The sequence below is a fragment of the Poecilia reticulata genome, linkage group LG1 (genome assembly GCF_000633615.1).
Source record: "Poecilia reticulata strain Guanapo linkage group LG1, Guppy_female_1.0+MT, whole genome shotgun sequence".
In the NCBI taxonomy this organism is placed as follows: domain Eukaryota; kingdom Metazoa; phylum Chordata; class Actinopteri; order Cyprinodontiformes; family Poeciliidae; genus Poecilia; species Poecilia reticulata.
Genome location: NC_024331.1, coordinates 15,386,125 through 15,407,844, shown reverse-complemented (window position 1 = coordinate 15,407,844; position 21,720 = coordinate 15,386,125). Strand labels below are relative to the sequence as shown.

The window sequence follows — 21,720 nt, the reverse complement described above, 5'->3', positions numbered from 1 at the left end:
CCCTGGCCAACTGAAAACTGCATGCTTGAACTGGTGAGTTGCGGATGCTGCGCTCGTTATCAAAAATGCCCTGGTCCTGCAGGGAGTTTGAAGTGATGCTGGACAGATTTGCACACGGGAGGGGGACGGAGCTGTTTCTCGGCGTGACCAACTCTTAAAAGGCATTCATTAGAGCCCGGCTCCCTTTTCAGCGCGATTCGCCACACGGCTTACCCAGTTTATACACTCTCACCCACACAGACAAGCACAGATTAGGCACAAGTGAAAGATACTTCAGTCAGTGTGTCCACTACAAAGTTCCTGTGCATGAAAAAGGGAGGTAGTCAGCCACTCACTTCAAAGAGCAGGAAGAAAAAGAAAAAAAAACGGAGAAGGTGCTTTAATGTCGAGACAGCAAGTGCTTAAGTCATTGTGTAGGAGTGGGCGCACAGCAGCTTGTTCCTGCTGAAATATTATGTTTTAACAGGTGTATTAAGACTTGAATGCGGCGTGCAATAACGCATATAAGAGGTGTGTCTGATGAGGATTTAAAATAACTGCGTCTCCATCATTTTTGGAAAGGATGAGAGAATCATGTAAAGGATTTGTAGTGATAAAAATAACTCAAAAGGAGGATTCTTGGATATCTTTCTTTCTTTATTGGATTTATCTCCCGATCCATAATCGTTCATCGTAAAAGTTGCAAGAATTAACCTATCCAAGGCGGGGTTTCCACCCACTTTTCCCTCCTTTCTTGCGCCTCCTTTCTCTCCTTCTTTGGATATCAAGTAGCCACCAGCCAGCTTTTGATTAAAAAAAAAATCGTTTGTCTTTACAGGGGTATGTCATAAAAAAAGAAGGGGGAGCAGAAGTGCGGCAAGAAAAAATTGAGGCGGGATCTTTCGTTCTTTCCTCTTTCTTTTGGGTAAAGTCTGCGCGGAGGCAAGCTCAAACGGAGAGAGGGAGCGGAAGAGAGCGCACGGCGCACAGACTCAAGGAGCAGAGGGAGAGAGACGCGCAAATTTCCAGTGGTACACTGACTGGATACACGCAACAAAAACTCTGATAAGAAAGGATGGTTGTGAGGAGAATCCGATGAGTTTATGGGACTTGGCAAAAAAAAAAAAAAATGAAAACAGTCTTTATTTAACTACTGCGTGTTTTTGCAGAAAAAAAGCAATGCAGTGGCTGATTGAGCGGCCAGAGCATTTCTTAAGTTAAAGGTGGCACTGGTCTTTTTTTTTTTTTTTTTTTTTTGAAGCCTTTCCTCGATTAGAGTGTTTTAACATTCAACAGAAGAAGCAGCTTGGTAGGTTATTCTCTTACCACACAGTTTTCATTAAATTTCCTCTGTGGCTAAAGCCGAACCAGAGAAGACAGCGAACGCATGTCGGCTTTCCTCGTCTCTAGGATTTGACTTTTGCTTCTGATCCCAATACATAAACATATTTTTCATGGAGCAGTTGCACAATGACAACGAGAAGAATATTCAGGGTTCCTGGCGGAGACAAAAGAAGTGGAACTGCAGAGTTATTTCCCTGATGACCTGTCTCCCCCATGTGACCTACTTCCACTATGGGTTAAGTCAGATTCCATCCTTTCAGTAATTCATCTTGCTTTACTCTGTGTGGGTGTGAGTGTGAGTCTGGGTGTGTGTTTGTTTTCAGGTGGGAAAGAGCATACACTTATTTTTATACTTTATACTTCAGATTTATTTCAGAAGAATTAATCAAACAGTGTAACAGTAAAAAAAATAATAAAAATGTGTGTGTGTTTGTGTGTTCAGCAGTGAGGTTATGCCAGATGCCAGTTACACACTGGTCAACAGGAACACTGAGCCCACTTGACCTGGTTTATTCGAACCAAGAAATCAGTAACAGAGACTCAAACCAGTAAATTTTTATTTTTTTTTCTCAGCCCAGTTGGACTCTGTGTGGTTTAAATGAAAGTATGATCTACAGCATGACGTGATGGGTCCCTTAAGTAAAGAAGCAGAGCTATTCTGGACATGTTTTTGAGTTTTGGAACAATAACAGCCTCAGTATCTGTGACTTAATGCCAGATACTGCACATGTCAAACATGCCAGTTTGTGACCACTAAATTATTTACAAGAGTAGAAATGTGTCACGTTCCATTTCTATTGTTAATTTGGAAGCCCTTTTTGATATAATTAAAGTGAACAAAGTTTGAATTTGAGCATTGGGGATGAATAATGAATAGATCTGTTTAACGAAAAGTCAGACTACAAACTCCAGTAGGAAGTTTTAGTTCCAAAATGTTGTATATATAATGGCTTTGAATGATCTTGGGTCTTTCTTTCTTTGCAATTCTTTGAAAAAAATTCCAAGAAGGTAGGGATGACGGGTGAATACTCCCATCTCAAATAATGTCTTTAATCTTCATGCCAACTTCTGTGTGTGAAGTTGGCATGTTCTCTAAATTTTCAACAGGTTATATTTCTTCTTCCAATTTTCCAACCACAAATAAGTTTGATTTTTTTTAATTTTTTATCAGCAGTGAATTACCAAATAGAGATAATTCAGTAATCCTTACTGAAACAGGTTTAATCTGATATGTTGTCAGACAGTAAAGGGGAAAAGATGTGGGTCCTTTTTACACAGGGTATGCAAATGTCTGTCAGTCCTTTGGTACCTGATTGTCAGCCTCAGTGATACCAGTGGCACCTTCTTAAGTGCAACTTGAGTCTCAAACTCGAGTCACCATTCCTTCCAAGTGTTATTGGAGTAATGCAAGAGCTATATCATGTTAGACAGCCTATAAAGAAAATTGGATTCCATATCTTTTTTCAAAAGGCTTTCCTTAAACTAGAGAGAAAAATATTGTCAACAATCTACTACTGTGCTATATCTATACTGCTTTCACGTTACTACTTTTGAAGTAAAATGTTCAATTGAATAAAACTTTAAACAAATGAAAAACAACATTCACATTTGAGGGTTAACACAAATCGATGTTTAAAGATTCTTCATGATGCACTTTGGAATATACTGAAGGTTTATTTTTTTGTCAACCTTGGGCCAGTCGTGTTGAGGTCTGTGACCTCTGGGTGCTCACTCCAACTACTGCCACACACGATGCTCTGTTTGGTTCTTTTTAATTAAATACGTCCCTGCAGGAGAAACTATAACTTGTAAACACAAGTGTTTCAACAAAACCTTTTTTGACATTTTTGGGGAGGTCATTTCATGCATCCACTCATTGTTTATATTTAACCATGAGGGGTTGAGCTTATAGTACAGCACTGACCATCACACTCCCTTATCTTACAAGTTGCAGACATTTCCAATCGTCGCATACCAATAAGTTTACTACAGATACATCAAAATAATTGCGTACTTAATGTTTATCTATTAGCATGTCTGATCCTACAAATAATAAAGCACAAAACAAAACTCTCATCTCCACGGCTGCTGTCAATTCTGAAAGAGAAAAGCAGACATTAGTGTATGCTTCTTTCCTTGGCCCTTAATCACTCAGAGGGCCAATACTTTCCCGGCTTAATTATGTGATTTGTAATTATACAATACATAGAAACTAGGATTGATCTCACCCAGACTTGACAAAGGATCCTCATAAAAACTAAATGCAAAGGGATTTATTAACATATAGAATATATATTAATGCCAAGTTTCACTAAAAATAAGAAGTTACAGAAAATAACAAATTAAGAGTCGTCTGGGAACTGAAAGAGCCAAACTTCCCATCAGCACACTGCAGACAAGTTAAATAAGGGCTAAAGTCAAGGAATGTTTCCTGAGCAAAGGTTAGCCTCAACTAATTGTTAATTTATTTATTTTTTTTTGCAATTAGATGCCACGTGGAAAAAGCTTTGAGAAGACTAAAATCCTCAGAATAAGATGAAGGAATGTACAAGCTGAGAAGTGGCTTGAGTCACAGATATATGGGGACAGCAGATTAACAGAGACATCAGGCACATCTCGGTGGAAGGTGAAACAGTATCCAGATGGCTTTTGATAAATTGAGGCCTGATTGGGTCACATAGCCGTGGCTGTGTGAAGATCAAAGACTTAGAACCCCTCAGAAGACCCAAGCAGTTGCGTCACACACAGTGCATTCCTGATCAAAATGGGTTCCTGCATCGCCTGATATCAGACAGAACTGACAACTCGTTACATCCTATTAGGTAGACAGATTTAAATGTCTGCACATCGGCAAGAGCAGCAAAATTGCTTGAAACATTTCCAAGAATCTCAAGAGTTTGCAAAACAAAAGCATCTTGTGTTTTCAGAAAGAGAATTCAACTCTGAATTTAAATATTTATGACCGTAAAAACACTTGTCCTAGGGATTAAGTCAATTAGTTGGTTAGATATTTACTTGTTAGTACGGTGGCTGTTGAGTTGGAGTGCTACAGTCACAGAAAAAGCGTTCCTCTGCTGAGAAAAAGTCAAAAAACATTTGCAAAAAAGCTGTTACAACACGGAAAAAGTGTGTATTGAAACCTCTGGTGTTTATATTTTACTGTGGCCCATCCACTTGTGCCAATAGGGACTTAGTGCATAATCTTCTAAGACATTTCTCAATATCGGAATATACTGAGATAGAGATTATTGACCCTTTTTCTTTTCAAAATCTCTCTAAATTGCTGGACACGGAGGAATGTTTTGGGATCGATTTCCATTTTCTGGTGAAGTTGACCATATTTTTACATAAAACCATAAGAGAAACTTTTTTTTTTTTTTTTTCCTGCCGGTGTGGACTCTGTGGAAGTTTTTAATTTTACCCAATCACTAACATTTGGCCGTGACATATGTAAGTTCGACACTATGACGTTCACTGGAAATTGCCTGCGCTGTAAACAACCACGCTCCGCTGCAGAGAGAGAAGTATCGAGCTGATGGAGCAATGAAGGGAAATGAGAATTGAGTGGAATTGCATAGAAAGGCAATGACAGGGCTAATAATAATTTTATACATTTCATGGTAATTTCTGAGTATCAAACTCATCCAACGTTCCCGGGCAGCGTGAAGGCTCTACACATGAACAGAGTGGAAGAGAAGAGATCAATTCTTCAGATAAAAGGTTTTTAGTTGTTGCTGTGTTCACAAATCTTTATCTGATGTCAGTTTCAGTTACCAAGTTATATCAACTGGAAAACATTCTTAGCTCTTGTGCTGCGACGTTGAAACGGTTAATTTAACTCAACTTACAGATCCTTAGACAACGAGTGCGATGGGGAAAATCTGATTATGATGATGAGTAATTATTTCATGTTTTTTTTTCAGTTAAAACACATAAAACTGGCTTCATTAAACTTCTGAAGTGTGTTGCACACACCGGATAACCAAGGTAACAAGATGTGTCATCTTCATAAATGTCGTCCAAAATAATAAGAACTCACTCAAGTCATTTGATTAATAGTATTTAAACACTGTAACCTTCACAAAAATACTATTTACTGTATGATTATTAGTTTGCATTTGTTTTATATCAGCAATTAACTTAGCATTTGTAATCATGCTATCAAATTGAGATTAGAATATTTATTTCAAGGTAAAACAAGAAATGATTAATTATTAACAATAACTACATCATCAATAAATAATTGTAAAATGTCAGATTATTATTAAACTCTTACAGGTAACATTGCTGCCATTGCATTCATGTCCATCTTAATGTTTTCAGAGGGATTGATAATGAGTGGTGAGCTGGGCAATGATCAGGTTGGTGGAACATGCCAGTGTTTTCTGAGATGGAGCGATTCAAGAGGGATGACAGAGTACAAATCAAAGTGATCCGAAGTTCATTTATCACATGTTAAAGCTAATGCAATCATTGCAACAAAATATTCAGAACTTTCCAAAAGATTCAAAGACTGTAAGAATGTGATCAATTATGCAGAATCAGTGAAATTAAAATGAAATAGAGTTCTAGAAAAATCCCTCCAAGCATGCCATCCATTACGTTCCGCTGTTGAATCTGACCTGGGTGGAGAGGGGAAAGGAGGATCTTGTAGAGATAAGTAAGGTCCTTGAAATTTATTCTAACAATTTTAGAACATATGCACTAAAAGTATATCCCTGCTTCTACCAGCTAATGGTTCAAACAATACTAAGAGTAAGAACAGACTCAATAAAACAGGAAACGTTTGCATAAAAGTTTAATTCACATTAAATAATCAACCTAAAAACACCCTGTGACAAGAGTCCATGTTGAGTTCGAAGGTCAGGCTATCACCAATCACTGTTTTCAGGTGCTTGTATTGATTTGTGACTTTTACTTTTTTGTCAGAAATTACACCAGGTAGTTGATTAGTGCAGCTCCTCCTGAAATCTTTGACCATCGCTCCACTCTTTGTGACTTTTACCTATAGAAAAAAAGGTCTCACACCAGTCAGTGGACTCCCTGATCACTGCCCCATGATCGGGGTCATCACTACTAAGAAGGGACACAATAACTGCATCGTCAGCAAACTTTAAAATATGTTGCTGAAGATGCTGACTGCGACAATAATTCCCTGTACATGATAAATAAAAGAGGTGAGAAGACACAGCCCTGGGGAGAGTGGGCTGTGGAGGATAAGACAACATACAGAAAGGACCCCGTTTATTTCCACTCTCCGAGACCTAACAGTAAAGAAGTGTAAACTCCAACATACGAGGCCAACATCAGCATTAAAAAGATACTTTAAGTTTTTAGCTGAAAGATGGATGCAAAAAAAAAAANTTTTTTTTTTTTTTTTTTTTTTTTGTAACTATTTTCCCAGCAGGACAAGCAAGTAGGAAAATGACGGGACTTTTTCTAACAAGAATGCTGAGAGTTGCCACGGTTTTAGTGCTGGCGGCGCAGCACGTTACGGGCAAGACGCTGAAATATCAGATCTTCGAGGAGCAGAAGGTCGGCACTGTAATCGCCCGCTTGAGAGACGACGTCGCGGATGTTTTGGCAAAACTTCCCAGCTCGGTGTCTTTGCGCTTCCGAGCGATGCAGCGGGGGAGCTCCTCTTTCCTTACTGTGCGTGAGCAGGACGGAGAGATCAGCATCAGGACCAAAATCGACCGCGAGAAACTCTGCGAGAAGAATCTTAACTGTTCCATCCAGTTCGACGTCCTGACTCTCCCCACCGAGCACCTCCAGCTGTTTCACGTCGAAGTGGAAGTGCTGGACATTAACGACAACGCGCCGCATTTCGCCCGAGCCCTCATCCCCATCGAGATCTCAGAAAGCGCGGCCATCGGAGCGCGCATCCCCCTGGACAGCGCCACAGACCCCGATGTCGGTGAGAATTCCTTATACACTTACGCACTAGAGCCAAATAACAACTTCAAGATAGACGTGCAGTCTAGGAGCGACGGAGTTAAGTACGCCGAGCTGGTGGTACTTAGAGAGCTGGACCGGGAGGTGCGCTCCAGCTACGAACTTCAGTACACAGCCTCTGACAGGGGCGTTCCCCCAAGAACAGGATCGACCCTTCTCAGAATCAGCATCGCTGACTCTAATGACAACAGTCCGGTTTTTGAGAAGTCCTCCTATGTTATAAATCTGCCTGAAAACTCACCTGTTGGCACTCTGCTTATTGATCTGAACGCCACGGACGCGGATGACGGCACAAATGCTAAAATCGCATACTCATTTAGCAATCACGTGTCTCCTAAAATTATAGAGACGTTCAAAATCAACACCGACAGCGGTCACCTGACCCTCATCAAGCGTGTTGACTATGAGACAGCAAATTCTTATGACATTGACGTGCAAGCTCAAGACATGGGTCCAAACTCCATGCCTGCTCACTGCAAGATCTTGGTCAAAGTGGTAGATGTGAACGATAACAAACCAGACATCAGTATTAACTTCCCCTCTCAGGGGAATGGAGATGCAGCTTATGTATCTGAGGCATCTCCACTGGACACGTTTGTTGCTTTGGTAAGAGTGGAAGACTTGGACTCTGGGTCGAATGGAGAAGTTGAGTGTAAACTTCATGGTCAAGGTTATTTCAAACTGCAGAAAACCTATGAGAACAACTATATGATCTTGACCAATGTGTCCCTGGACAGAGAAAAGAGGTCAGAGTTCAGCCTGACTGTTGTGGCTGAGGACAGGGGGACCCCGAGTCTCTCCACAGTCAAACACTTCACAGTGCATGTTACAGATGAAAATGACAACCCGCCACGCTTTGAGAAGGGACGATATGAGATTTTCAAATCGGAAAACAATGCCCCCGGAGCGTACCTGACATCTATCACAGCCACCGATCCTGACTTGGATGCCAATGGACAGGTGAGCTACTCCATCTTGGAAAACTTAATTCATGGAAGTTCCATTTCCACCTACGTCACTATAGACCCTTCTAATGGTGCCATCTATGCTCTGCGCACATTTGACCGGGAGGAGGTGAATAATATATCCTTCATTGTGCAAGCCAAAGACGCAGGTAAACCTCCTCTTACCAGCAACACTACAGTTGTTCTGAGCATTCTGGATGAAAATGATAACCCCCCAGTCATTGTGGTTCCACAGTTGTGGAATTTTTCAGCAGATGTTCGTGCTTCAAAGTTCACAGAGGCTGGACGTTTAGTGACGGTGGTCAGGGCGACCGATCGTGACACAGGAGTCAACGCTGAGCTCATCTGCTCTATAGTAAGTGGCAATGAAGAAGGGTACTTTGTTATTGAGCCAAGAACATGCAAGATCCAAGCCAACACCAGTCTAGAGAACTTCCCACATGAGCATGCTGAGCTTACTGTGGTGGTCAGAGATCAGGGAACTGAGAGCCTTAGTGCTAAGGCAGTTCTAAAAATCAACCTCTATGAGAACATGAAAAACCACATACAGCCAATGGACCAGGGGGGGTCTTCAATCAATATATCCAAAATGATCATCATCATATTGGGAGTAGTCGTTGCCAAGCTCCTGGTCATCATGGTGGCCTTTGTCACCCGCTGTAACAGGGAAAAGAAAGAGGCGAGACACTCTTACAACTGCCGGGTGGCCGAGTCCACCCACCAGCACCACCCAAAGAAACCTTCACGCCAAATTCACAAAGGTGACATCACCCTGGTGCCCACAGTGAACGGCACCCTCCCCATCAGGGCCCACCACCGCTCGCCATCAACCACGCCTCCAATGGACCGGGCCCAGATGGGGGTTCCACAGAACCATCACAGCCGCCAATCTCTTAATAGCCTGGTGACCATCTCGTCCAATCACATCCCGGAGAGCTTTGCCCTGGAAATGGCACACGCAACTCCACCAGTGGAGGTAAGCATGAGCAAACACACATACCTCAAATTCCTCTAAATTATTTCTAATGCGATTCATTAGTCCTAAAAATTCTGTTTTTCACCCACACCCTCCCTCTCTCTTTCTCTCCCTCTCTCTCTCTTTCTCTCCCTCTCTCTCACTCTAGCTCTCCCTCTTGCACACACACAACAGCCTTTCTCCTCCTCCACATACAGCTGTCTCTGAGCAAATTAAGTCATCTCCAAATGTGACAGTGACTTAATCAAAAGTGCCCTGTAGTTCAGACTGACTCTCATTAAAACTGATGATGATTATAGATGCCTTTGTCTTTACCTTGTTTACACCCTGTTACCATTACCTCCATCATTACCATGACTCAACTCCCAGTCATGTGCTTCCATATTTACGTAGTCTCATCGCACTTCCAGTACCCCGTTATTTTTTTTTTCTCATTTTAATGTCATCCATTTTGTTTCACCCATTTTAAGTAGCCTCTCCATCATCCATTTTGTGTTTACTCAACCATTATTTTGTCTTCTGTCTTGTCTCTTTCTCCCCCCGTTCCCCCATCTTCAATGTCCCATTTTTTATTCATCTTTCCCCCTTTTTTTTGTTTGCTTTATTTTTTTTTTCTTTGCTTTGTCATTTTTTTGGGGGATGTAGCAAGTCTCACAGCTTCTGTCCATGCTCCATCAGGGCCAGTACCAGCCCAGACCCAGTTTCCGTGGCAACAAATACTCCCGCAGCTACAGGTAATTTACCCCAATTCCCCAGTCCTCCTCGCCCTTTTTTTTTTCCTGAAAAGATTATCCTTTGTTTACTTTCCAAACCACTGGTTCCTCATTGTGTAGTTGAATTTCACTTGTCAGTGGATCTGTTGCATGATTTTTATGATTTGTTAGCGTTTTTCACACATTCGAATTGTTATCACACCAGTTTCATTCAGTCTAAAGGAATGCAACTCATTTGTCTGACAACAATTTCCATGTATTCCTCATTGAAACCAGGCTGTGGTTGTAAAAGTCCACATCCATCAGAACTTTCATCATAATATCCCCTTATAACATCTAAGTGATAGATTTAGTGATGCCCCTGGTGGCTGCTGTAAAAGATTTAATGACAGGATCTACCTGCAATGTAGAATTTATGGGCCAAACCTTGTCTTGTGATTTGACATATTGCAGAAGCAGCTTCAGGTCTGATATGATAGATCTAGTCTCCTCTGCAGGCAGACTGATTCATCCAGCTTTCCATGTGCACAGAAACATAAACTTGCATCATTGATTTTCAAACAGCACTATGCTGTTTGCAAACTATCTCACTGTGGTTTCTGTTCTTAGGTACGCATTACAGGACATGGACAAGTTCAGCCTGAAGGACAGTGGCCGTGGGGACAGTGAGGCGGGGGACAGCGACTGCGAGATGGGGCGGGAATCCCCCGTGGACAGGCTGCTGCTGGGGGAGGGGTTTTCTGACCTAATGCACCTCGAAATGCACCACCGACTCCACCCAGGTGAGATCTTTTCTACATTCCCTTTCCGCCTGAACTGCCTCAACAGCTGGTGCCACACGGCAGCACTTTTTTTTCCCATTTCCTCCACTTCTTGCACCTTTCTCAGCATGACTTGGCACCAGTCAGTTCCCTCACATCCCCGACACCTTCTGCAGCAGTATCTCAGCTGTCACCTCTCGTTTTAGAGGATTATCACGCTTTACTTAAATCTGTTCTGTAAAACTTGTCATTTTGCGATTTCTAAATAGCTCTAATCCACTTGGAGTAAACTCAAGGGGATGTTGGGACTTAACATTTCCACAACTTACCTCTTTTTTTCTTTCTCTTCACTCCCAATTTGAAAGAATATGAAACTGACCTAAGCAAGCCATCTGTGAGACGGCTCCCAGCTCGTCCAGTCTAATACCTCTCTGACAAATTTCAGCACCATGGACAGTATCAAGTCTAAGCTTATTATTTGTCTTTACACCTGCTGTTACGGCCTCTAAATTCACCCTGTTGCAGACACAATCTCCATTGTACACTTCCCCATTCTTCCACACAGCCCTCATTTCCACGCTCGTTATCACACTGAGAGAGGGCAGAGCGTGCTGGCTGTTTGTGCGTGTGCAGTTGTGTCTGTGTGTTATCTGCCCCTAAGATAGAGTCGTGTCTGTAAAATCCTCCCCGGAGCGGAGATGAGTCGCCTGTCACTCATCGGTATGCGTCTCAGGGAGCTGTTTTTTTCCCCTCCCTTCACTCTTTTCTTTTTCCTGTTCCCCTTTTTTCCATTGGTGAGTGACAGTGGTGCGCTTTCATGTCTGAACTGAGGAGAATTCATAGTAATTGCTTTTAGAATGATGTTATTCTCTCCCTCTCCCACTTCCTAGGTCCCTCGCTCCTACTCCCTTTTGCTTGCCCAAAAGCTCCTTCACATTTCACTGTCTTTCCTCTGTAGTAGCTAATTTATTCTAAGGCTTTATTGAGATGGATAAGGGAAGAGATGGTGGACTTGACCATTCTTTATCACCTTATCTCTCCCTTTGAGAAAGACTTAGAAGTGTTGCAGTTACTCCCCCCCCCACTGCTGTCTTTTCTCTAATTAAGAAATAAAATAGACATAAGGCTGTTACCACTGTTTTTCTTCAATCTAATTATCTTCACAGTATAAACAATTTTCAGTCATTTTTTTTGTTTACCAAGAGTTTACCTATTTATCTGTTATCTATAGAAATACACAAGCAGGTAAATTATTACATAGCTAAATTATGTGTTGAATATTCATCATTAACATCAAGGTCAAATTCTAAATACACTCATTATTTAGTCTAATAATTATCAATCATTAGGCCTAAATTTAACAATAGAGCCATTGCTGCTTTTATTTGGGCAAATGTCTTAACAATTAAATCAATAAATTAACTATAAAACATCTGACTAACGTGTAAAATATACAAATTGTGAATTTTAAAATGACAATCAGTGGTAATATATAATTTTGTTGTTACTATTCTATTAAGTTATTTTGTTAAACCATCAGCTTTTTAAACTTACTTAACCTACTTACATCATTTACTGCAAAATGTTTTAAAAGTGGTTTTAAAAATATATATATATACATACTTTCTATTAAAGTTTTCAGTTTGCTTGGCTATCAGAGTTTATTCTGGCACATGGCGATATGCAACTATTATATTCAAAATAGTTCCTAAGGTTTTCTTCATTGTGTCTAAATATTATAGTTGCTACACTATTACATTCATAAATTTTTGACTTGTTAAAATTCATAAACGTATGTTAAATTTCAGTAAAAAACAGTCAGATTTAAATTAAAATATGATAACCTAACAAAAAATATATTTGAGCTTTTATTATACTGACAGAAAATGGCACTTTTTTTTTTTTTTCAAATATGACAAAGTTTGCTCAAAGCAATACATGTATACATATATTTATCCGATTTCTTTGCAGTCCTGTCACAAAATGTTGGAAGTCATGAAACTTTCCCAGCACATAATCTGAACTTTAGCTTGACACTGTCATTTTTTTTTCTTGTTTTTGTTTATTTTTCTATTTATTGTTTTACTTCAGCTACGAGACTGTGCACGGATGAATGCCGCATCTTGGGACACTCTGACCAGTGCTGGATGCCCCCCGTCTCCTCGCCTGCATCGTCCGCAGACTACCGAAACAACATGTACATCCCCGGGGAAGAGTCCTCCCAGCCACCCCAGCTAGATGATGATGAGTCTTCGGTGGACTCCGAGAATCGCAAGAGTTTCTCCACATTTGGCAAGGAGTCTGGGAATGAAGAGCTAGATCTCAGTGGAGGAGGAGGAGGAGGGGGAGGAGGAGGAGGAGGAGGCGATGCAGCTGGGGGAGGGGCTGGATCCCTCCTCACAGAGATGAACTCTGTATTCCAGCGACTCCTGCCCCCTTCCTACGCTGAGTGCACTGAAACAAGCCCACCCTCATCCTCCTCAACCACAGAGAGGGCAAGCAGTCGTGGTGGCAACATTGCAGGTAACTATAGTAACAACGCTGTTCCTCAAGACAGTCGAAAAGGTTTGCTCCCCGGTGGTAAAGGTCCTGCTTACCCTCCTGGTGTAGCCGCATGGGCTGCTAATACACACTACTTAAATCCAGGGAACACATCTGTGGTGAACAACCATGTTTCCTCCTCCTCCTCGTCTCCCTCTTCCTCCTCAACCTCCACCTCCACCAATGGACAACCACCACACCTGAAATGGCTGCCAGCCATGGAGGAAATCCCAGAGAATTACGAAGAGGATGACTTTGAGGGTGTCTTCCATCAGGGTCACCAAAGCAGCAAGCGCAGGGACAGTCGCCACGAGGCCGGCATTGATACTAGCGAGCTGGCCCAGGAGATCAACAAACTTCTGCAGGATGTCAGACAGAACTGAAGAGGGGAGGGGGGAGGGGAGGGGCAGAGAAGGCCATGAAGGATTTCACTACATTCTGGTACATTCTTGTTTATTGTGCCAAGCTAAAACTGTATAACGACAGGTTTTATTGATTGCTCGTCAGCAGCTTGTTTATGGTACCAGAGTTTCTCTTCGCCTCAGTGATGAAGACCAGCAGAAAATGTAAGGCATGGCTCTGAAGTTCTGAAGCATTGAAAGCAAGAACTCAAAGAGCCAATTGTTCAAAAGTTGCTTGAATGAGCGTTTCCAAATGAATATCCACTGACAAAAAAAGCATCCTTTCTTCATTTGCAATGTTTACTGCAGCGTGAACAGACTTGGAGAAACCAACTGTTGTGTGAACTAAGTTTTTGATTCTACAGTATACAATATTGTATAGTGTGTCTGTGGAAAAGGCAAACTCACTTGAATATTGTGCCATGTCCTCTGTTTGTTACTATGGAATGTAACTGTACAATTTGACCTTTGTATTTCAAAAATACACTCTTTTTTACTTCTATATATTTATATGTGTCGATCTATGTATGTACAGAAGAAGGAAACAAATGTCTATTTTTTATATTTGTCACTGCATGTCTTTTATCTTTTATTGTGTCCCTGTGTCCTTTGCCCTTTTTATTTTGTAAAAAAAAAAAGGTATTTAATTTTGATTTTTGAATGTGTGTTTTGTGTGTGTGCGTGTGCGTGTGTGTGTGAATATTAAAATCCTAATTATTCAATGCAGTTCCATGTTGGAAGTGATTTTGTATGGTAACACTGTGACCAATGGGTGATAAATAAAGTGGAGGGGGATTCATAACAAGGTTAAATTGAAAAAAGATTTTTTTTTTTTAGTGCTCAACATTTCTTTCCCGTGTGTATGTTTTATTAAATTAAACCTTTATGATTTTGCCATGCTTTCACTTACCCTTCTGTCTCTCAGCACCCCCTAATGCTCAGCCTTAGAACTGCAACAATTTTACTCTGCGTAAATCTCTACAGCCTAACCTCCTTCAGACCCTCATCGTATTATTTTCACATGCCTGTCTCAGCTAATCAACATGACATCAACTGTGAATTGATTCCCAAATGATCTCTTTAAATTGAACTACATTTGAGCATTGATTTAATTTCATAGCAGGAGTCCTCAGTTTCTCTCGTTGAGAAAGCATCACACTTATACTAAGTAGCCTATGCTTGGCAAATGAACAGCATCTGATGATGACTGCACATGATGAGAAAATGAAAGCATGATATTGTGCAACAAAGTCATACGGACCCATAATGCAATTAAGAGCACACGAGTAGTGAGCCTCCCTGCTCTCCTGCTCACTCTGCTTGTGATTACGAAGGCTTATCTTTGCTTAATACACTTAAGACTGCTCAGGCTATGTACACACAGAGGGAAATGTACCACTTTAAGCTGTAAGGAAATTAACCCGGTGAGGTGTGGCTTCAATAAGGTGAAGTTTAAAATTTGCATACATGCAAAATACAACCGCGAGGTCGGGCAGGCATCTGTTGCGTGTTGTGCACCTCCGGAACAAGAGAGCACACATGAAAACATCTCTCTGTCTGCAGTCAGTCTGTGGGCGCACCAAACATGCTTGAAAGCACTTGATAATGAGCTCATTTGTCTTCATCATTAAGTAGTTCAAGCTTCAATGAGCAACAAGCATTAGCTTTGAGAGTGAGAGAAGCTAGAGTATGCTAGGTGCTAAACTATTTCGGCCTCGTTTTATTACTTTGGATGTTTAAGTATCAACATATTATCCTAATTTTTAGCTTTATGGGTGACTTCATGACTTCTGGTGTAGAATTAAATCTCTAGATCTAAAGTATTTCTCTGTAGTTTTCACCCCTAAATGTCTTTGCTCTAATTGCTCAGTTTATTAGGTAAAAATGATGTGAGACAAAACACCGTTAAGCTAAGACTTTGCTAATAGATGACTTTATAAGCTTTACTCACTCAGACTCTTTTACAAACTGCTGCTGGTGATGCTTGATCTTCTTTGAGTGATACAAAGACGAAGTTTTAGTAAATCATTTCAGTGTGAATATAAAGCAAACTAGCTGTGACAATGAGCTTGTAAGTCACTAACATACTCACTTTTAAAGATAAAAGTATGTTTCACACAATTATTTTTGATTTAATCCCTTAACTGTCGCGTTCAAAAACGCTTACATGTCTAATTGGTCTTTGATGACGCAGGTGTTCTCATGACAGTTTCAAACAGATAATACTCAAAATGGAAGTGCAGTGAATAATATGCTGTCCAATAGAAACAGACAGATAATGTTCTTGGGAGGGTCAAACAAGCTGAAGATTATACCTTGGAGGACTTCACTGTCCACCTCAACCCCACTGACCATTAAACACTGAAGGAGTATGTTTACAAAAGTGGCTGTGCATTTAACTATGGTTGCAAATAAGTAATAGGATACAAACTGCCAGTGTAAAAGCTATGACCATGTTTGCCATCTTGGTTTGTGTGGTTGGAGTTGGTGAGAAGCAACAGTCTTTTCCCCGTTTTAAAACACGCAGTGCGGATAGATCCAAATATTAGCTCAGCACTGTGCTTGTTATAAAGAGTTTTAAAACAAACTGAGTTTGTATTAGATAAGTGTGTTCCCGCGTGTAATAAAAATCTCCCTCGTTACTTGCCAATTCTTAACACCGACATGTCATTCGCAGTGTGATGTTGTGTTCTCTGCATTTTCAATCTCTAAGACTGTGAAAGTACCAACGAGTCCTCTTTTTTTTTAATTTTTGAAATTCTAAAAAGCTATTTAATGAAGCAGAATAACAGAAGTTATGCTGTGTGTTCTGTTTCAAAATGAGATTGGCAGCATACGATGGATGATTTTTGGCAATGAGACATTTTTTGGCATAGGGTAATGGCGTGTGTAATAGAAAAGAAAGAAGACTACACACACAGGGAAGGAACTAGCAGAACCATTTATTACTACTCACATAGTTAATTTTACACGAACACAACGTGGCACTGATAGGATGTTGAAATATCAACTCCAGCTTGTTATTGTCCCGGTAAACCCACCAATAAACTGTTTGTCAGTCTCACTTGCTTTTTCATTCACACCCCAAAACCTCCTCTCCTCTATTTTCTCTCACCCCGTCTGCATTCCCACATATCTCACTTTCATCTTCTGGCTATTTCTGTCCGTTCATCTGTCTGTTTGATACTCGCATGCACACACACCCATAAATATTCCCCTTCACACATAGGCAAGCACACGCACACACACACACAAATCCAAATCCCAGCAGCGCCGTCCTAGGTTCATATCACATCTTCACGTCCCCACAGACATTAGAATTTGTAATGCTCTTCTGGTGCTTCATCTCATCTTGTCATTCTGTGAATCCTCACTAATCATAAGGCCTGTTTTTTTTGTTTTTTTTTTTACTAATTGTTTTCCTCACATCACCTTGATACAAACATTAAACACACACCTTTTCTGATGCATCATTTTTTTTTAAGACAAGCTTCAAAATATCGACAAGCTCCCAACATGCCCCGATGCGTGCCAAGTTGATTTACTGATTTTTTTTTATTTATTTATTTTTATTATGACAGGAAATTAAGAAGGTGTGGAGTTTGTGTTACGTGGGCTTATTGGGTTGGCTGACCTGAAATCAGCTTTTCATCTGAAGTCAAAAACAGTACTCTGACCCACAGCACAGGTCTGCTGGCCCGTGGTGGAGAAACAGGATATTGGCCAGCCTGTAATATAAACAGAGAGAACAAGTCGGGGTGACACAAAACAGCCAGGATGGAATGCTTTATCTTGTTCAACGTACTTCTTGTTCAGATATTTTTATCAGGTGGTTCACCTTCAAAAAAAAAGAAATATATATATATCATTGGCTGTGTTACTGTGAGGAGAACAAGATAGACCAGTCTTGGAAGAAAGAATTAGTTTTTTTTTTTTTTTTGTCATTCTAGCCAGGGAAAATTAGGAAAAAAACTACTAAAGAAAAAGATAAATGAATGACTGAAGTAAATTCAGCAGCACGCCACCTCCTGAAATCAAAAAGCAGTTGCTTAATATTATTATTTATAATGTTTTGAGGAAAGTTTATTTTTGTCCCTTATAAAGTAGCGTAATCAACGATCACAAACATTTAAAATGCCTTAAAAATCACATTTAAATCCATAAACTCTGTGACATTTGTGCACATACATATGTGATAATTCAAAATATAATTTTACATAATATAAAAACAAATGACCACAATGAATAATCAGCACAACTCTGAATGTATGTGTTTTGGCTATGTTAATACAATATCAGGGTGTATTTGTCCAGAAGATGGCACTGTGGGACTTATATATATCAACAAGCAGCAGATAGCGAGCTTTCAAGCCAGCCCTCAAACCTCAGTCTCACATTTGGACATGACCTGCAGAAGACTTGTAGAGTGAGGTGGTAAGTGCTGAGCCCGAGTCATTTTGTCACTCTAATTGCATATTGGTTCATGCATCTACCCGTGTGCCCTCTTTGATTTTGTTCAGGAAGGAACTGTGAGATGTTAATTCTCCTCATTTGTTTATTTATTTTCCAAGAGAGAGAAAAAGAGAAAGTGGATGAGTGCTTCCACTCATTGTCGTGCCGGGAAGTGTGCGTGTGAAAGATTGCAAGTGTGAATATGTGTGGAGATAAGCTGGTGCGGTGTGTTCTGCGTGTTGGTGCGCATGTGTGAATGGTTGTGTTTGCGGTTCTCTCTGCCTCTAATAAATATCCCCATCCAGCGTGCCATTTAGAATTGGAGTGTAGCCAGATGCGTGCGCTCTCCCTTACCTCGTCTCCCGCTCTCTCTTTGTACAATTGGATTAGTTCAGAGTGATATGGACTACGGACAGAATCTCGCTGCTGCAGCCAGTTACTTGGCCCGGCGCCACATCGTACAGATGCATGCACACAGACAAGAATGCTACACACAAACACATAATATCCCAGTATTGTCACTAAACCCAGAGGGTGAGCTAGCTGTTGAGATATGCAGATGGCTTAATTACTGCATATGTACAGTCACAGTGGTTCATGTGAGCCTGTGTGTGACAGTGCTGAATTAAAGAAAGATTTTTTGTTTTGTTCAGGGTTTTGACTTTCTGTCCTGGCTTAGATATTTAGCATCCAAAAGTTAAAAGTGCATTAGGTACACACTTGGCCGTTTTAACTAAGCAGATCAGAAAGAGTGAAATCAAATGTCAGATCGCCTCTGAAATTTAGTATTACTTTGATGTTTTGATGGACATATGGATTTATGTTCAATAACTTTTTAAATTTGATTCAATGTGTTTGGATGTCAGACGGGTTGCGCTGACGGCTAGGCTAAATTCAGCCTCTTTGAAGACGGCTGGATCTCCTGGATCTTTTCCTTTTAAGGAGACGTTTGAGAGATTTAAAAAATAAATAAATAAAAATATGCAGAGCACAAATAAGAACTTTTGAGTTATCCACAGCCAAGAATAAAAATTTACCAAACAAGGATTTAAACTGTGACAGGATTTCTGCAGAACTGAGATGTTTGGATTACACAGGGCTTTAAAATGAATGAAAAGTCAAATTCTACAAACTGCCACTGCAGAAACATAAAAGACAATACGAGGGAAGCTAAAAAAATAAAAAAAAACACAAATGAACATGGCCAACTACACTGCCCTGTGGAACTCACTTGTTAAGAGAAACCACTTAGCATGTGACTTCTGAAGGTAAATTTGCTGCATTGATTAATAGACTTATTGCTTATCGCTTGCATAGCTGAGACTGAAGGCCTCCTTATACTGGGAGTTGGAAGCTGACAACTTTGGGATCCACTGTGATCAATAATTGCGACATTTTGTTTGACTCTCAGGCCCAGACGCTGAATCCTCTCAGATATTTCGATGCATTCTTTTTTTTTTTTTTTTTGAAGCCTTTCCTCGATTAGAGTGTTTTAACATTCAACAGAAGAAGCAGCTTGGTAGGTTATTCTCTTACCACACAGTTTTCATTAAATTTCCTCTGTGGCTAAAGCCGAACCAGAGAAGACAGCGAACGCATGTCGGCTTTCCTCGTCTCTAGGATTTGACTTTTGCTTCTGATCCCAATACATAAACATATTTTTCATGGAGCAGTTGCACAATGACAACGAGAAGAATATTCAGGGTTCCTGGCGGAGACAAAAGAAGTGGAACTGCAGAGTTATTTCCCTGATGACCTGTCTCCCCCATGTGACCTACTTCCACTATGGGTTAAGTCAGATTCCATCCTTTCAGTAATTCATCTTGCTTTACTCTGTGTGGGTGTGAGTGTGAGTCTGGGTGTGTGTTTGTTTTCAGGTGGGAAAGAGCATACACTTATTTTTATACTTTATACTTCAGATTTATTTCAGAAGAATTAATCAAACAGTGTAACAGTAAAAAAAATAATAAAAATGTGTGTGTGTTTGTGTGTTCAGCAGTGAGGTTATGCCAGATGCCAGTTACACACTGGTCAACAGGAACACTGAGCCCACTTGACCTGGTTTATTCGAACCAAGAAATCAGTAACAGAGACTCAAACCAGTAAATTTTTATTTTTTTTTCTCAGCCCAGTTGGACTCTGTGTGGTTTAAATGAAAGTATGATCTACAGCATGACGTGATGGGTCCCTTAAGTAAAGAAGCAGAGCTATTCTGGACATGTTTTTGAGTTTTGGAACAATAACAGCCTCAGTATCTGTGACTTAATGCCAGATACTGCACATGTCAAACATGCCAGTTTGTGACCACTAAATTATTTACAAGAGTAGAAATGTGTCACGTTCCATTTCTATTGTTAATTTGGAAGCCCTTTTTGATATAATTAAAGTGAACAAAGTTTGAATTTGAGCATTGGGGATGAATAATGAATAGATCTGTTTAACGAAAAGTCAGACTACAAACTCCAGTAGGAAGTTTTAGTTCCAAAATGTTGTATATATAATGGCTTTGAATGATCTTGGGTCTTTCTTTCTTTGCAATTCTTTGAAAAAAATTCCAAGAAGGTAGGGATGACGGGTGAATACTCCCATCTCAAATAATGTCTTTAATCTTCATGCCAACTTCTGTGTGTGAAGTTGGCATGTTCTCTAAATTTTCAACAGGTTATATTTCTTCTTCCAATTTTCCAACCACAAATAAGTTTGATTTTTTTTAATTTTTTATCAGCAGTGAATTACCAAATAGAGATAATTCAGTAATCCTTACTGAAACAGGTTTAATCTGATATGTTGTCAGACAGTAAAGGGGAAAAGATGTGGGTCCTTTTTACACAGGGTATGCAAATGTCTGTCAGTCCTTTGGTACCTGATTGTCAGCCTCAGTGATACCAGTGGCACCTTCTTAAGTGCAACTTGAGTCTCAAACTCGAGTCACCATTCCTTCCAAGTGTTATTGGAGTAATGCAAGAGCTATATCATGTTAGACAGCCTATAAAGAAAATTGGATTCCATATCTTTTTTCAAAAGGCTTTCCTTAAACTAGAGAGAAAAATATTGTCAACAATCTACTACTGTGCTATATCTATACTGCTTTCACGTTACTACTTTTGAAGTAAAATGTTCAATTGAATAAAACTTTAAACAAATGAAAAACAACRTTCACATTTGAGGGTTAACACAAATCGATGTTTAAAGATTCTTCATGATGCACTTTGGAATATACTGAAGGTTTATTTTTTTGTCAACCTTGGGCCAGTCGTGTTGAGGTCTGTGACCTCTGGGTGCTCACTCCAACTACTGCCACACACGATGCTCTGTTTGGTTCTTTTTAATTAAATACGTCCCTGCAGGAGAAACTATAACTTGTAAACACAAGTGTTTCAACAAAACCTTTTTTGACATTTTTGGGGAGGTCATTTCATGCATCCACTCATTGTTTATATTTAACCATGAGGGGTTGAGCTTATAGTACAGCACTGACCATCACACTCCCTTATCTTACAAGTTGCAGACATTTCCAATCGTCGCATACCAATAAGTTTACTACAGATACATCAAAATAATTGCGTACTTAATGTTTATCTATTAGCATGTCTGATCCTACAAATAATAAAGCACAAAACAAAACTCTCATCT

General features: G+C 40.1%; 1 protein-coding gene across 1 annotated transcript; it reads left to right on the top strand.

Annotated features, from left to right (window-relative positions):
- Positions 1-759: 759 nt before the first annotated feature.
- On the top strand, positions 760-14,139 carry LOC103464137 (protocadherin-18-like). Its single transcript, XM_008408017.2, has 5 exons — positions 760-1,226; positions 6,712-9,219; positions 9,898-9,953; positions 10,542-10,714; positions 12,785-14,139. Exons 2-5 carry the CDS (start codon positions 6,748-6,750, stop codon positions 13,615-13,617), a joined length of 3,534 nt encoding a protein of 1,177 aa, XP_008406239.1. The 5' UTR covers positions 760-1,226; positions 6,712-6,747; the 3' UTR covers positions 13,618-14,139.
- Positions 14,140-21,720: the final 7,581 nt, after the last annotated feature.

What these genes read in the sequence shown, in the direction of transcription:
- LOC103464137 (XM_008408017.2), top strand. Translation starts at nt 6,748, where the DNA reads ATGACGGGACTTTTTCTAACAAGAATGCTGAGAGTTGCCACGGTTTTA. An exon ending in ACGCAACTCCACCAGTGGAG is followed by an intron (nt 9,220 to 9,897) that starts GTAAGCATGAGC and finishes ATGCTCCATCAG; the next exon opens with GGCCAGTACCAGCCCAGACC. An exon ending in AAATACTCCCGCAGCTACAG is followed by an intron (nt 9,954 to 10,541) that starts GTAATTTACCCC and finishes TTCTGTTCTTAG; the next exon opens with GTACGCATTACAGGACATGG.